The sequence below is a fragment of the Neomonachus schauinslandi genome, chromosome 15, assembly GCF_002201575.2.
Source record: "Neomonachus schauinslandi chromosome 15, ASM220157v2, whole genome shotgun sequence".
In the NCBI taxonomy this organism is placed as follows: Eukaryota; Metazoa; Chordata; class Mammalia; order Carnivora; family Phocidae; genus Neomonachus; species Neomonachus schauinslandi.
This window is the reverse complement of record NC_058417.1, coordinates 34,250,852-34,264,777: the sequence shown is the minus strand read 5'-3', so window position 1 is coordinate 34,264,777 and position 13,926 is coordinate 34,250,852. Positions and strand designations below refer to the sequence as shown.

The window sequence follows — 13,926 nt, the reverse complement described above, 5'->3', positions numbered from 1 at the left end:
CTATTTGTTTTATGATAGATGTTATAATAGAACAAGATTCTTTTATAATCAATATTCTCTTTACAAATTTCAACTTTATAAGAAATAGAATATAATTTTAATTTGTTAAAGTTTGTTTATTTATTTAATTATATTATTTATGTATGTATGTATGTATGTATGTAATCTCTAATCCCATCACGGGGCTCAAACTTACGTCCCCAAGATCAAGAGTTGCAAGGTCTTCTGACTGAGCCAGCTTGGAGCCCCAACTTTAAATATTTTTTTAGGGCGCCTGGGTGGCTCAGTTGGTTAAGCGACTGCCTTCGGCTCAGGTCATGATCCTGGAGTCCCGGGATCAAGTCCCGCATCGGGCTCCCTGCTCGGCAGGGAGTCTGCTTCTCCCTCTGACCCTCCCCCCTCTCATGTGCTCTCTCTCTCTCTCTCTCTCTCAAATAAATAAATAAATCTTTAAAAATAAATAAATAAATATTTTTTTAACTATTAGTATATCTTCCCTCTTAGAGTATATAATTAACTATACTTATATTTGATGGTATGTTCTTGGTCAAAACCAACACCAGGCCTTTTTAGCTAAACACAATGCACTTTTGGATATTGCTTTATGAAGAGGTTTGAGGAAGAAATCATGTTTAAAAAAAAAAAAAAGCGAAGCCTTACTAAACTGTGAAGCTTCCAACAGTGAACCAAGGATTTCTGGTACCAATAATTTTCAATTCTAAAGAACATTACATTCACTAAAAAATTTATATGATCAAATACATATCAAAACAGCCTAAATCAAATAGAAATTTTGGTAATTAGTGTCATTAGTATACTAATCAAGATATAACAATGCTTGACTTTGTTTTCCTATATAACTTGAAAAAGAATAGTAAAAATCTAACTCTTTGGGAAGAGCTCATTTCCAATTTAAAAGAAAGGCAAAAAACAAATAAAAGGCATTGGTTTTACAAGATTAAATGTATACAAACTCATTTTATTATGTTTTAGCTATCTAGTACTTCAATTTGAATACGAAAGCTTATATAAAATGTAAATTGAAGATTTCAGCAGAATGAAGCTTACCTTCAGGCTGGTATGAGAACGTGGTTGACTTAATTCCTGAAATTTCCATTGCTCTGATCCAGGGGTCTCTCCGCCTTTCTGAGTGTCAGGTGTAAGCAATCCATCTCCAGCAGGTAATGGGAAAATCCCTAGTGATATAGGACGTTCTTTTCTATTGAAGAGGGGAGAAAAAATTAAGCATTCATTCATTCCTTTTTAATTTCTATTCATCATGACCGTAAGTAATAAGCCCGGGCTGTCTCTGTTTTAGAAAAATCACCCTTAAAAAATACCATCTGCCTATCTAAACAGTAGACTTACCAAAGAAAAAGGACAGTCTCAGAAGTTCAAATTAGCCCCAAGAAATTAACTAAGAAAAGTAGTAAACTAGTAGTTTAGGAACTCTTATAAGTGACTGATGAGTTCCTCGCCAGGGGAGCAGTCTCTGGTCTGGTTTCACAGCGACAAAAGCTAGTAAATTTTCACTCAAGCTTACATTAGCCCTAGGGAAACTGGCAACCTCCTCCTTTGGAAGTGAATCCCACCCTTGCTTCTATACTTCCCAAATTCTCAAACCAATACCTAGATATTTGCCCAAGCCTCTTCGGGGTACGTCTTTTCTGCCTAATGGAAAATCTATGTATAATCTAAATCAAGACTACTGATTAAGTGGTAAAAAGAACTCCAAGAGTTTTAATCCTTAAAAGCAGGAAAGCTGTCTTTTTCTACAGAACCAATATATGTGTTCCTTTCAATCATATAGTACATGTGAGAAAACCACTGTCAGTTTTTCCAACCAAGGAGGCCGAAAAATTCTATAAAAGACTGTAGAGTTTCCAATGTTTTGTGGGAAATTTCAATGAACAGGAGTTACAATTTTAATAATAATAGAATTTCAGTAAGAAACATATCCTTTGGTGATGCATAGATTACAAATAAAAAAGGGCTTTCTGGAGGGTGGAAACCAGCCTAGGAAGAGGCTGTCCTGGGTCATTAACCCAAAAAAGTAGAAACTGGCAAGAAAAGAGACACTAAAGGTTTGGGGCCTCCTGGAACTCATACCTCTACTGGCAAGAATGTAAATTAGAATAGAACCACTGAGGTTATAAATAAAAGTGGGAAAATATTCAGTTTTGCTAAATAAGTCCTTTATTCTGTAAGCTCATTTTTATAACAAGAAACTTAAGCCACTTGAAATCGGCCCTCACTTAACAGAAAGGATATGCTCTTCCACTCCTAACTACAATCAGAAAGGATTAGTAAAACTGTCAGAACTCCTTCTTAAAGACTGGCTGAAGGAAAAGGATTGAGAGATTGCATTTGGTTAAAGGTGTGTATGCACAAGGAAATAAAACAGGACTTTTCTCTATTAGTTAAGTATTCATCATTTCTTTACACTTGGGTACTTTACCTATTTGATTTGGGAAAATTCAAATGCAGGTAGGTAGCACAATAAAAGGCTAGATTTTAATGACAAATTTAAATTTGTTTCTATGAGCTTCCAGAACAACCAAATGACAAAGACTAAAGTAACTACTCAGCTATTCTATTTAGACCACTTATTCCCTAATGCTGGCTCAGCAATAAAGTTTTCCTAAGTCCATAGTGAAAAGAGACATTATTTATTATATCCTTATTGGGTAATATAGGCCATATTGTACACATACACATTTCCATGTATCACAGAACCTGTTCTTTCCTGAGAATGATGGACCTTTTTCTACATCTTTTCTCCTTTGATTTTAAATCCCTTTCTTTCATCAAATGATGGTGACAATGATTAGAAAGCAAATTTTGTTTTAACGTCCATGCTTGACAAAATAAAAAGTTGCTGCCTGATGTTTATCCCTCAACTTGGGGGGGTGGGGTATTTTGGGAACCAATAATCTAATTGTCTAAGAGGTACTAAATGGCTTACTTATTTTTTTAACATATCTGAATAACTTAAGCAAAATGGTGTGAATTTAATAGGATAGTTTAATGGAAAGCTCTCTAACCCAAAAAGCAAAGACAAGCAGGAAGATAATACAGATTTCATGCAAATCCATCACACTGCTAACAGAAATCAACACAGGCCAGTCATAATTATCTTCCTATATGAGTGATAGACAACACATTCGTTTTCACACATATCAAATACAGAAAAAGTATAAAACTACTGGAGGAAAGAGTCTGCTGTGGTGCCAAGTTTTGCTTTTCCACTCCTGTTAACTAAGCCTACAATCCAAAATACCAGTAGAATTCACACCTCTTTGTAATGCTTTTATTAATCATTTAAAATCTGCTCTATAGGGAGGGCATTTTTCTTCAGAGACTATCAAGAAGGTCCTGATGCTTTGGGTCACACTGTTTCAACTCTGGAAAACAATATTACTACATACATATCTTCTCTCCTTATTTACTGATAAATTTCATGAGAGTTGAGGGGAGAGAGCACATGTAATTATGCAAGTCAGTCAGAATCCTACTTTTAAAAGAAACCCTGAAAAGTTGAACATTTTAAGTCCTAAACTATGTTGGTACGCATGTTTAGTACTCTACATATTAAGTGCTTCAGTGAAACTTACAGAAGAAACCAAAGAATGGGATACATTTGGAAAAACATCAAGTAACAGGTTTAAATCCCAGGGGTTTCAATATGTTTCAATATGCGGCCACTGTTCAGAAACAAAAAGCCATCTTCAACTATCAGAATCCTTGTTATATTCTTTTAAAAACTGCCTTAGTTCCATATATTCATTTTTTAGTTGGTTATTTAAATGTAACCTGTGTATAAATAAATTCCCAATTATGTTCTGAAACAGCTTCTTGGCTCTATAGACATTTAAAACAAATAACCATTAATAAAATTTTAAAAAGATTGTTCAACATTCACCATGTGGCAAGCACAAAGGATGGTTTGTTTACACTCTCATGGAAATAGGGATTCTTTCCCCAGTTTTCAGATTAGGAAAATTGATGCTCAGAGACATTAAGCATTAGTAATCCACAGAGATGGGGCTCAAAGTCAGACCTGTTGCACTCCAAGGCCCATGTACTTTCCTTGGAACCTACCTATTTCTTGACAATTTAAACTTAATATTGAAGACTTTGATATCTTTATTCCATTAGATCAGCAATTTTTGTGTCAAGGAACTTTTCAAATTTAATCATAAGATATTTTATCAGTAAAATAGCTAGAGTCCTGGAAAACAGTTCTGCTAAAAATGGGGTGCATATATAAGTGACCACAAATTATTTACTTGTTTGGCTTACTAAATATCTTGCAACTGATTAAACAAAAAATAATAATCTCACACTTGATTTTTAAAACCATCCAGAGGGGTGGAGAACCTCAGGGGAGGCAACCCAGTTGCAGAGATTTTAAGCAACCTGCCAGAGGTCCTACAGCTGCCATGTGGCAGAGCATTTATAACCAGGCAGCCCAGCTCCAAAGCCTCTTACCCACTGCGCGGCCCTGCGTGGCCCAGCACAGCACTGCCATCTCCAACAGAGCCGAAACCTAAGACAGCCCTTTAAAATTCGTCTTATTTTAATCTTACATATGCTTTAGTTAAGGTCTTTTTAATTTCCTAAAAGCCTAAATATACATAAAAACAAATCTTTTGTGTACTAAATATACAAAAGTAGTAAGATTTCTTCCAATTTTTATAAAATCAGGAAAGAAAATAAATGACCCAAGTATCTAATTTTTAGATCATAGATGAAATTTAACTTCTGGGCCTTAAACTAATGTTAAACACAAACCGACCGATGAATAGAACACCTTGAGGGAATATGCTAATTTAATTCATCTTAATTTATCTAAATCCCCAAGTTGAGTATTTTAAGTAAATATTTAAATAATAAAAGCTCGACATCATGAACCTTCCTTTAAAACCTCGCACAACGCAGAAATCTGAACAAATCAGATGTCTTTAGTTTGAGGAGTTAGAAAACAGAAGACACCCAACCCTTAAATAAATATCTAAGATGTCGAAAACAGTTCTTACAGGGTGTGAGTAGAGTGAGCAGCAGCAAAGCCCCGGAGATTAATGACTGCCCCCACAAGCAGGCACGGATATTTGTCACCCAAGTCTACAAAGAAAGGGCAACATCTGACAAAACAATAGTGAATAGGCTTTGCAAAGCTTTCACAACTTTGATGTGTAAATGATGAGGGGTAAAATGCATTCCTTGCCCTAAAAGGTTTAAATCCTTTCACTTTAAAATATATTTTTTTTAGAAAGAAAATATTTAAATGGTCAGTTCCCGCAAGTTATCAAAAATTGCAAAAATGATGCCTAAATGTCCATCAGTCAAAGGATAACTGAACAAAATAAACACCTACAGCCTGTGTCTACCCGACTATACGTCTCAGCATAAAAGATACTGGCCCCAAAATGCTCAGATGCTAAACATAGAGGTTTATAAACTTGGACCCAGTGTTTTACTCTTGCTCTCCCTTTATTCTCTGAACACTCTGCCTAACACAAGACCACACTGACCTTGTACTTGTGCATAAGTACAATATGAAAATCCTTTTCTTAAGTCCGGTAGTTTCCAAAGACAAAGCCATATCCCTAGGTGGTAGCCTGTAAATTACTATAAATAAAAAGAGAAAATCCTAGCTTCAGGCCATTTTCCATTGTTTCAATCTGCAACAGAAATGGTTACAAAGCAGACCTGTGAAGCTAAAAATTTGAGAAAAACCAACTAAACAGGGGCTTCTAAGACAGACTAGAGTACCTGAGTATCCTTGGTAGGTTCTGCGTCAGAGCTGGCACACCGGTAGAAATAGAAAAGTGCACAAGCAGCAAAACAGAGAGAGATACTAAGATAGCAGAATTAATGACCACCGCCCCGCCAACAAAGCCAAACACAAACAGCAGCATGCATCCAGGACTCATGGCGCTGTGCTGGCATGGTGAAATACCGGAACCAGGAGGCCTACACAGGGGCCAAAGGGGAATCTTTGTAGTGAGGATCTGTCATTCAGTGGCTGCCACAAAAACAATGCCATCAGCAGCAGCTTTCCACTCCATCCTGCAGCAGCTCCGAAGCGATGACGTCATCCTGCTCTCCCCACCTCATAACCATAGAGCCGCTGCTCCTCGCGTTTATGCAGCGATCCAGAGCGACAGCCAGCCTATTAACTATTTTCCTCTCCACTAAGAGTCCTGGCTTAGCTCATTGGCTACAATGCTGGGAGATCTGCATAATTTATTCACACTCCTACATCAAACAGAAGTCTAACCCTTTCAAACATGCCTCTTGGTAACGAAAAGGACTTTAAACCAATTATACAGGAGACATGAAAAATTTTCAGCACCCCCACAAATCAGAAGAATTTAAACCTAGTATAATCTCCATTAAGTATTATAAAGCAATCAAAATACCTCGATACGTTGCTTAGATGGCATGGCTCACGATTTACCTTTTTAATAGTGAGGGCTGTTTCTATTTTTCTATGCTATTCTCTCCTACAGCATTCCAACCATCCTTTTTGAGAGAGAGCTTTGTGAATCAGCCTAACTATTGTTCCAGGATTAAAGAACAGGGAGAAACAGAAACAGATTATTTCGATTTTTCTCAAGGCAAAATGTTTAATAAAGCTTACCTAATTCTACTATGAGCTGTGGACTCTAGTTGATCACTCCCTGAGAGCTGATGAAGTTTTGTTCTTTCTAAGTGTTCCATATAATTATGGATCATCTATTTTGAAGAAAGAAAAAAATATGCAAATTTTAAGGCCAATACCTGAAATAAAAACATAGTGTTTTAACAAGGGAAACATTTTTGTAGAAATTTCATATTTATCAGACTACCCACAGTTCCATGGAAAAGAATATTAAAGATGAAAAAATTTTAGGTGGCAAAGGAATATATGCAAATGCTTACATTTAAAGATGCTGGTGTCCAAAGAAGTAGCCAACATGTTGCTTAGCATAGCAAAAACTTTTTTTAACAATATGTGACACTATTAAAAGATAAAATTTTGACATAAATAACACAAGTTAGAATATAAGCATTGGGGAGGAGGTGATAAAAGACCACTGATAAAAATAATAGAGGGCATTTGAGAAATCCCTTCACTAAAATGGGAAACAAAAAAGAAATTAACATGAAACTTGAGAAGAAGCCATATCCTGATGTGGTGATCTTTTCCATTTTACAAAGGATTCAGAGTAAATATCACTTTCAATTTAATTAAGTAATTTAATTTAATACCAAGATGTTTATTTCTTGTGCCTATAGATTTCGTTAAAAGAATGCTAAAATATGGGGTGCCTGGGTGGCTCAGTCGGTTCGTGTGTGCCTTTGGCTCGGGTCATGATCTCAGGGTCCTGGCATTGAGCCCCATGTCAGGCTCCCTGCTCAGCAGGAAATCTTCTCCTTCTCCCTCTGCCCTCCCCCCCACAGGTGCACTTCTCTCTCTCTCAAATAAATAAATAAAATCTTAAAAAAAAGAATGCTAGAATATTTTCTCTTTCATTTGATTGTTAATTTATTGGTATCATTACTTAATGTAATCATCTAATAGCAAATAAAATGAAAAATCACAGCACTTTGATTTTATTTTTTAAGATTTTATTTTTAAGTACATGGAGCTCAAACTCACAACCCTAAGACCAAGAGTCCCATGCTCTACAGACTGAGCCAGCCAAGTGCCCCATCAGAGTGCTCTGATTTTAAATCTTGGATAAGGAGCCATAAGATAGACAAGCTGAATATGGAAGTAAAAACGTCAAGAATATCAAGTATATAAACTGACAAGAAATTCTGTAATCCTATTTAGTTTCTGGTAACCTACAGTTCCACTTTTAAGGAACCTAAATCGGGCATTAAAACATGTAAAATGCAACAAATTTCAATCATAAAATCAAAAGGCCTTTGCTAGATACTAACATGGTAAGAAAAAATAAATTTTAAGGAATAAGAAAAGGTATGTTAGCAATCTAAAAGAATGCAAATTTGAAAAGTAGACAAGAAAAGGTTGATGACTTTCTTGGGGCTATCCTTTGAATTCTTAAAATTTGAATGTTCCTTGAATGCTTAAAAAGGCATGGAACAGCTATGGAAGTTTCTAAACTTCAGCTGTATGAACATGGATTTCAATCTCAACATAACATGAAAATATGCACTGCAGCATATTAAAAGCATAACTATTGAAAGAAACAAGATTTTGAGCAAATTTATAAATTTTTAAAAAGCACACTTTTGTTGGGAAAATTTTACTTGGCATATATGCAGAAAAACTAAATACATAAATCCCTTTGAAAGTGTTCTTTACTTCAAATAAACAAAAAGCTGAACTGATGCATGAATCAAAACAAGTAATTCTATCAAATCAAACATTATAAAAGAATTAATCAGGCTGTTTCCCAATTAGAACTGTCTAAATAAGAATTGTATCAGGCAGGGGCACCTGGATGGCTCAGTCGTTGGGCCAGTCTGCCTTCGGCTCAGGTCATGGTCCCGGGGTCCTGGGATCGAGCCCCGCATCGGGCTCCCTGCTCGGCGGGAAGCCTGCTTCTCCCTCTCCCACTCCCCCTGCCTGTGTTCCCTCTCTCGCTGTGTCTCTCTCTGTCAAATAAATAAAATCTTCGAAAAAAAAATTTTTTTTGAATTCTAAACTTTCAAAAGACTGATTCCTTCTTCAAATGATATATCCCAGATATAATTCCAAAATGGTCTATGTAACGAAATTCGTTCCAACCCAATTAAACTAGCACTTTATAGTAGAGAATAATAACAAAATAATAGCTAACATTTATTAAACATAAGTCAGCCAGTGCATTTATAGCCAGTTTCATTTAATCCTCACAATAATATTAGAATTTTATAAACTCCAGTTTAAGATTAAAATAACTTGCCCAATTTGACCAGCTAGTTAATGATCAACTGTGTTCTAACTGTTGGCTTTAAGGCCAGAACTTCGGTCCCTCTGACTCAGTCATCAAAAAGTTAAGCATTCTAGGACCAGTGTTGTATTTGCCCTTTTAGTCAATTCTCTAGGCAGGCGATAAGCTTATTGTTCTTTCTTCCTCACACCCACAAGAAAACCCCACACCCTAAAGCATTTCCTGACGTCTGAAATAAAATATGCACTACATTCTGTAAATGCATCAAAAAAAGTAGAAAAAATAAATTGTACGTAAAATTTTTAATTAGGGGTACCTGGGTGGCTCAGATGGTTAAGCGTCTACCTTCGGCTCAGGTCATGATCCCAGGGTCCCGGGATCGGGCCGCGCATCGGGCTCCTGGCTGGGGGGGGGGGGGGGGGGAGAAGGAGAGAGCCTGCTTCTCCCTCTCCCCCTGCCTCTCCCCCTGCTCATGCTCTCTCCCTCCCTGTGTCTCAAATGAATAAATAAAATCTTGGAAAAAAAATTTTTAATTTTAATTACAGGGCTTCACAATATAGCTCTGCTTTATTTTTTTTTTTTAAGATTTTATTTATTTATTTGACAGAGAGCGAGAGCAGGAACACAAGCAGGGGGAGTGGGAGAGGGAAAAGCAGGCTTTCCGCCAAGCAGGGAGTCTGATGCGGGACTCGATGCAGGGCTCAATCCCAGGACCCTGGGATCATGACCCGAGCCAAAGGCAGACGCTTAACAACTGAGCTACCCAGGAGCCCCTATAGCTCTGCTTTAAAAAAAAAAAGTGAATGGGAGGGCAGGATCAGTGGTGCCAGACAAGAGAGAAAGGTGAGACAGTAAAAGAGGGCATGCTTTAGATAATCTACTATTGGGTCCACCAGCCCCATCCCTCCTGATCTCAAAACTACAACTCTCCACTTTCTCAGGTATGTACATTAATTCACACTTATTCAGGAGTCGACTCAGCAACAAACAGTTGGCAGATCCAGAATCCCCTCCGCATAGAGAAATCACAGCAGAGGTTGACTGTCAGCTTGGATAAAACTGGGAAGTAAGGCAGTAAGTGAAGTTTTGGAGAAAAGTGGCGCTTTAATCATGTTTGCCGTAAATCTTTCCATGCACAGCCCAAGAATCATATATCTATACCTGCAAGGCCACAGTTCTTAAGGTTGTTGCAATGCCATAAAGCAAAGAGGCATAGAGAAATTTCTAGTGCTTTTAACACTCATTATGGCCCATAACCTAAAAGGGTTACTGAAAATTCATGCAACAGGGGCTCCTGGGTGGCTCAGTCGTTAAGCCTCTGTCTTTGGCTCAGGTCATGATCCCAGGGTACTGGGATGGAGCCCCACATCCGGCTCCCTGCTCAGCAAGGAGCCTGCTTCTCCCTCTCCCTCGACCTGCTACTCCCCCTACTTGTGCTCTCTCTCTCTCTCTCTGTCAAATAAATAAAATCTTAAATAAAAAAAAAAAAAAGAGGGACGCCTGGGTGGCTCAGTCGGTTAAGCGTCTGCCTTCAGCTCAGGTCATGATCCCAGGGTCCTGGGATCGAGTCCTGCATCAGGCTCCCTGCTTCGCGGGGAGCCTGCTTCTCCCTCTGCCTCTGCCTCTCTCTCTCTCTCTATCTCTCATGAATAAATAAATAAAATCTTTAAAAAAAAAAAAAAAAGAAAAGAAAAATCAGGCAACAAAATATGACAGACCTAGGTTCAAATCCAGTCACATACTAGCATGGAATTTGGAACAAATCACTTCATATTCCCTTTCTAAACTTCAATCTCTAAAATGGGGATGGATGATGGAGTTTGGTCAGAGGATGAAATAAGAATGCATTTAAACACTCCCTGATATAAGATGAGGGTTCAAGTTTTTGGTGATTAAGAGTATGTATACATGTGGCCCAAGTGCCTCACAATTGCTTAGTGTTTGTATTTCCTCCACTGCCTTCTTTAAGGCCTATCTTCTTTTTTTTTTTTAAAGATTTTATTTATTTATTTGAGAGAGAATGAGATAGAGAGCATGAGAGGGGGGAGGGTCAGAGGGAGAAGCAGACTCCCCGCTGAGCAGGGAGCCCGATGCGGGACTCGATCCCGGGACTCCAGGATCATGACCTGAGCCGAAGGCAGTCGCTTAACCAACTGAGCCACCCAGGTGCCCCAGGCCTATCTTCTTTTAAGCAAATTCAGTATTGGTACAAAATTTTGGATTTGATTTGAGAGGGAACAGTTATTCATATTACAAAAAGAGCCATAGCAGATTTCTCTTAAGCAGCAAACAATGTGGTTGATAGAAGTGCCATTTAAATAACTTTTTTGGGGGCGCCTGGATGGCTCAGTTGTTAAGCGTCTGCCTTCGGCTCAGGTCATGGTCCCAGGGTCCTGGGATCAAGCCCCATATTGGGCTCCCTGCTCGGCGGGAAGCCTGCTTCTCCCTCTCCCACTCTGCCTGCTTGTGTTCCCTCTCTCGCTGTGTCTCTCTCTGTCAAATAAATAAATAAAATCTTAAATAAATAAATAAATAACTTTTTTGTGTGCATGTAAAAAAGGTTATCTTCATTGCAGGGAATAGTGAAAAGATAAGATTAATTCCCTCAAACTTCCTTTTCCTGAAGGTTTCCAGAATTTACCTTTAGTTCACCTAGCTCTTTAGCAATGGACAGCTATTTATAATTGCTAATTGAATGGCATTTCTAGTACAGATGTATAAGCACAGGAAGATGTGGTCTAGAGCAGACAGACCCATATTTCAAAGCAGTTATATGTGTGTTACATAAACCTTCCTTGAGGCAGAGCAAAACAAAAGGAGCCTATCAATTTATGGTCATTTTTACATACTTCAATTTAACAATTCTCAATTTTTACCAAGGTTAGAACGTCAATGAAAAAACAAAATGATTACTCATTATTCATCACTATCAGTTACTTATGGCACACAAACACATTCCTCCAACCAGATTTATATTTCTAGCACTGCGAAGCACTACCAGTTGTTCAGGCTGGATATGGTGTAAAACAAACCAACAAGAGGCCTTTAACAATCAATTGGGGTTTTTCTGGTGGGTTTTTGTTGTTGTTGTTGTTGTTGTTTTTAAGTAGGCTCCATGTCCAGCGTGGAGCCCAACACAGGGCTCAACTAATGACCCTGAGATCAAGACCTGAGCTGTTATCAAGAGTTGGTCACTTAACTGACTGAGCCACCCAGGTGCCCCATCAATCATTTTTCAACAGTCTTAATATATACCAATTGCCATCTGATTAAAATGTGGGTATTGTTCTCTCTTTTTTTTTTAAGATTTTATTTATTTATTTGACAGAGAGAGACACAGCAAGAGAGGGAACACAAGCAGGGGGAGTGGGAGAGGGAGAAGCAGGCTTCCCGCCGAGCAGGGAGCCCGATGCAGGGCTCAATCCCAGGACCCCAGGAGCCGAAGGTAGACGCTTAACGACAGCCACCCAGGTCCCCATGGGTATTTTTCTCATACTGACAAGGCTGCTGTTTAAGCTATTCCTGTCTTCCCAGGGCTCCATGCTTCCAAACCTCTGTATCCAATCTTTTCCCTCCACCACTGAATATCAATTCTTCACAGGTGGCTACAAAAGCTAAGATAGTAATAATGAAACCTCCTATGTCAGAAATTCCAACCCCTCCTCAAGAAAGTATTAATCATTATTCCAAAGCAAATCCTTAAAAGCAACAATATAGGTTTCTACCATAGGCAGGATAAGAGATCACAAACTAAAGAAAGAAAAATGGAAGCTGAAGACTGGAACCATCTGTATCCTGGGAGATTTGGATGAGAAAGGGAAAAAAAGAGGAAATATTTTTTTCATGTAACAAACAGTGCTTGAGTCTATGAAAATTCTCCTTATTGAGGTTTGTAACCCCCAGACTGACCATGAAACACAAAAACAATTTTCACATTCAGGAGACTGCAACAAAGGCAGCATATGAAAGGCTCACAGAGAATCATAAAAAGGTTAAAAACATGCTCAGGTACATTTTCTAATTTGCTTTGACGAGATTATGTACTAGAGTTATTAATTTAAAAAAATACTGATATTTCCTGCAGAAAACCTGCTTTAGAGTCATTTTGATTTCATACACAATTTGTGTTTATATTATTTGTTAGGAGCTTAATGCAAATAGGCCCTTTATAGTGCATTATAAATACAGAAACTCTTACCAACAATTTACCAATCCATCATTTCCCAAGTGGTAACAAAATAAATTAAATCAATTCTATCATATTAGCATCATATATACTTTTTATCACACACACATTAGTTTGTACTTAGCTGGCCAAAGAAACAACTATTGGAACTGCCTCAGTAATTAACATTATTCTGTGGCACACTAATTCTCATCCATGCATAGTTAATTCCAGACAAAAAAACAATAGAAGTCAACATTTGGTAACAAGGTAAACGCTACATGAAATTTAATGTTTTCTGGACATAATCCCCAAGAATTATATTAGCTGACTTTCAAAGATATAAATATAACTTCTCAGGTTAATTCCTTCAGTGCAATATTAACATGGTAGGAACAACCCAAAAACCCACCTCAGTGTGTCTCTGATGTAATGCGTTATATTCCTTCTTCAATTCTGCTTCTCTTTCTTCAAGTCTGCTAACTGAAATTAAGATACATACATGTAATCAGAACAAAATATAAGAAATTTACTTTAAAAAATTCCATCCTTAAAACCTGGAATAGGTTATCCATAATTCTTAGCAACTTTAGGATTCAGTGCTTCTCAAAATAGAGACCTCTCTTCACCTTCCTTTTTATTTTAATTTTTTTTAAAGATTTTATTTATTTATTTAACTGACAGAGAGAGAGAGAGAGACAGCAAGAGAGGGAACACAAGCAGGGGGAGTGGAGGAGGGAGAAGCAGGCCCCTCGCCAAGCAGGAAGCCCGATGCAGAACTCGATCCCAGGACCCCGGGATCATGACCCGAGAGCCAAAGGCAGTCGCCTAACCAACTGAGCCACCCAGGCACCCCTCTCTTCACTTTCC

General features: G+C 37.9%; 1 protein-coding gene across 5 annotated transcripts in view; it reads right to left on the bottom strand.

The window, feature by feature from the left end:
* SPAG9 (sperm associated antigen 9) overlaps nucleotides 1-13,926 on the bottom strand; it is a 134,870-nt gene that overhangs the window by 67,572 nt on the left and 53,372 nt on the right. For 3 of the 5 annotated variants that reach the window (XM_044921693.1, XM_021704324.2, XM_021704325.2), the window contains exons 3-5: nucleotides 13,469-13,539; nucleotides 6,647-6,741; nucleotides 1,069-1,219 (exon numbers count right to left, since the gene is read on the bottom strand). In XM_044921693.1, coding sequence (XP_044777628.1) covers nucleotides 1,069-1,219; nucleotides 6,647-6,741; nucleotides 13,469-13,539 — 317 coding nt within the window. Of the gene's footprint in view, nucleotides 1-1,068; nucleotides 1,220-5,775; nucleotides 5,937-6,646; nucleotides 6,742-13,468; nucleotides 13,540-13,926 lie in introns of those variants that run through there. The other 2 variants (XM_021704326.2, XM_021704327.2) reach the window with 1 other exon arrangement.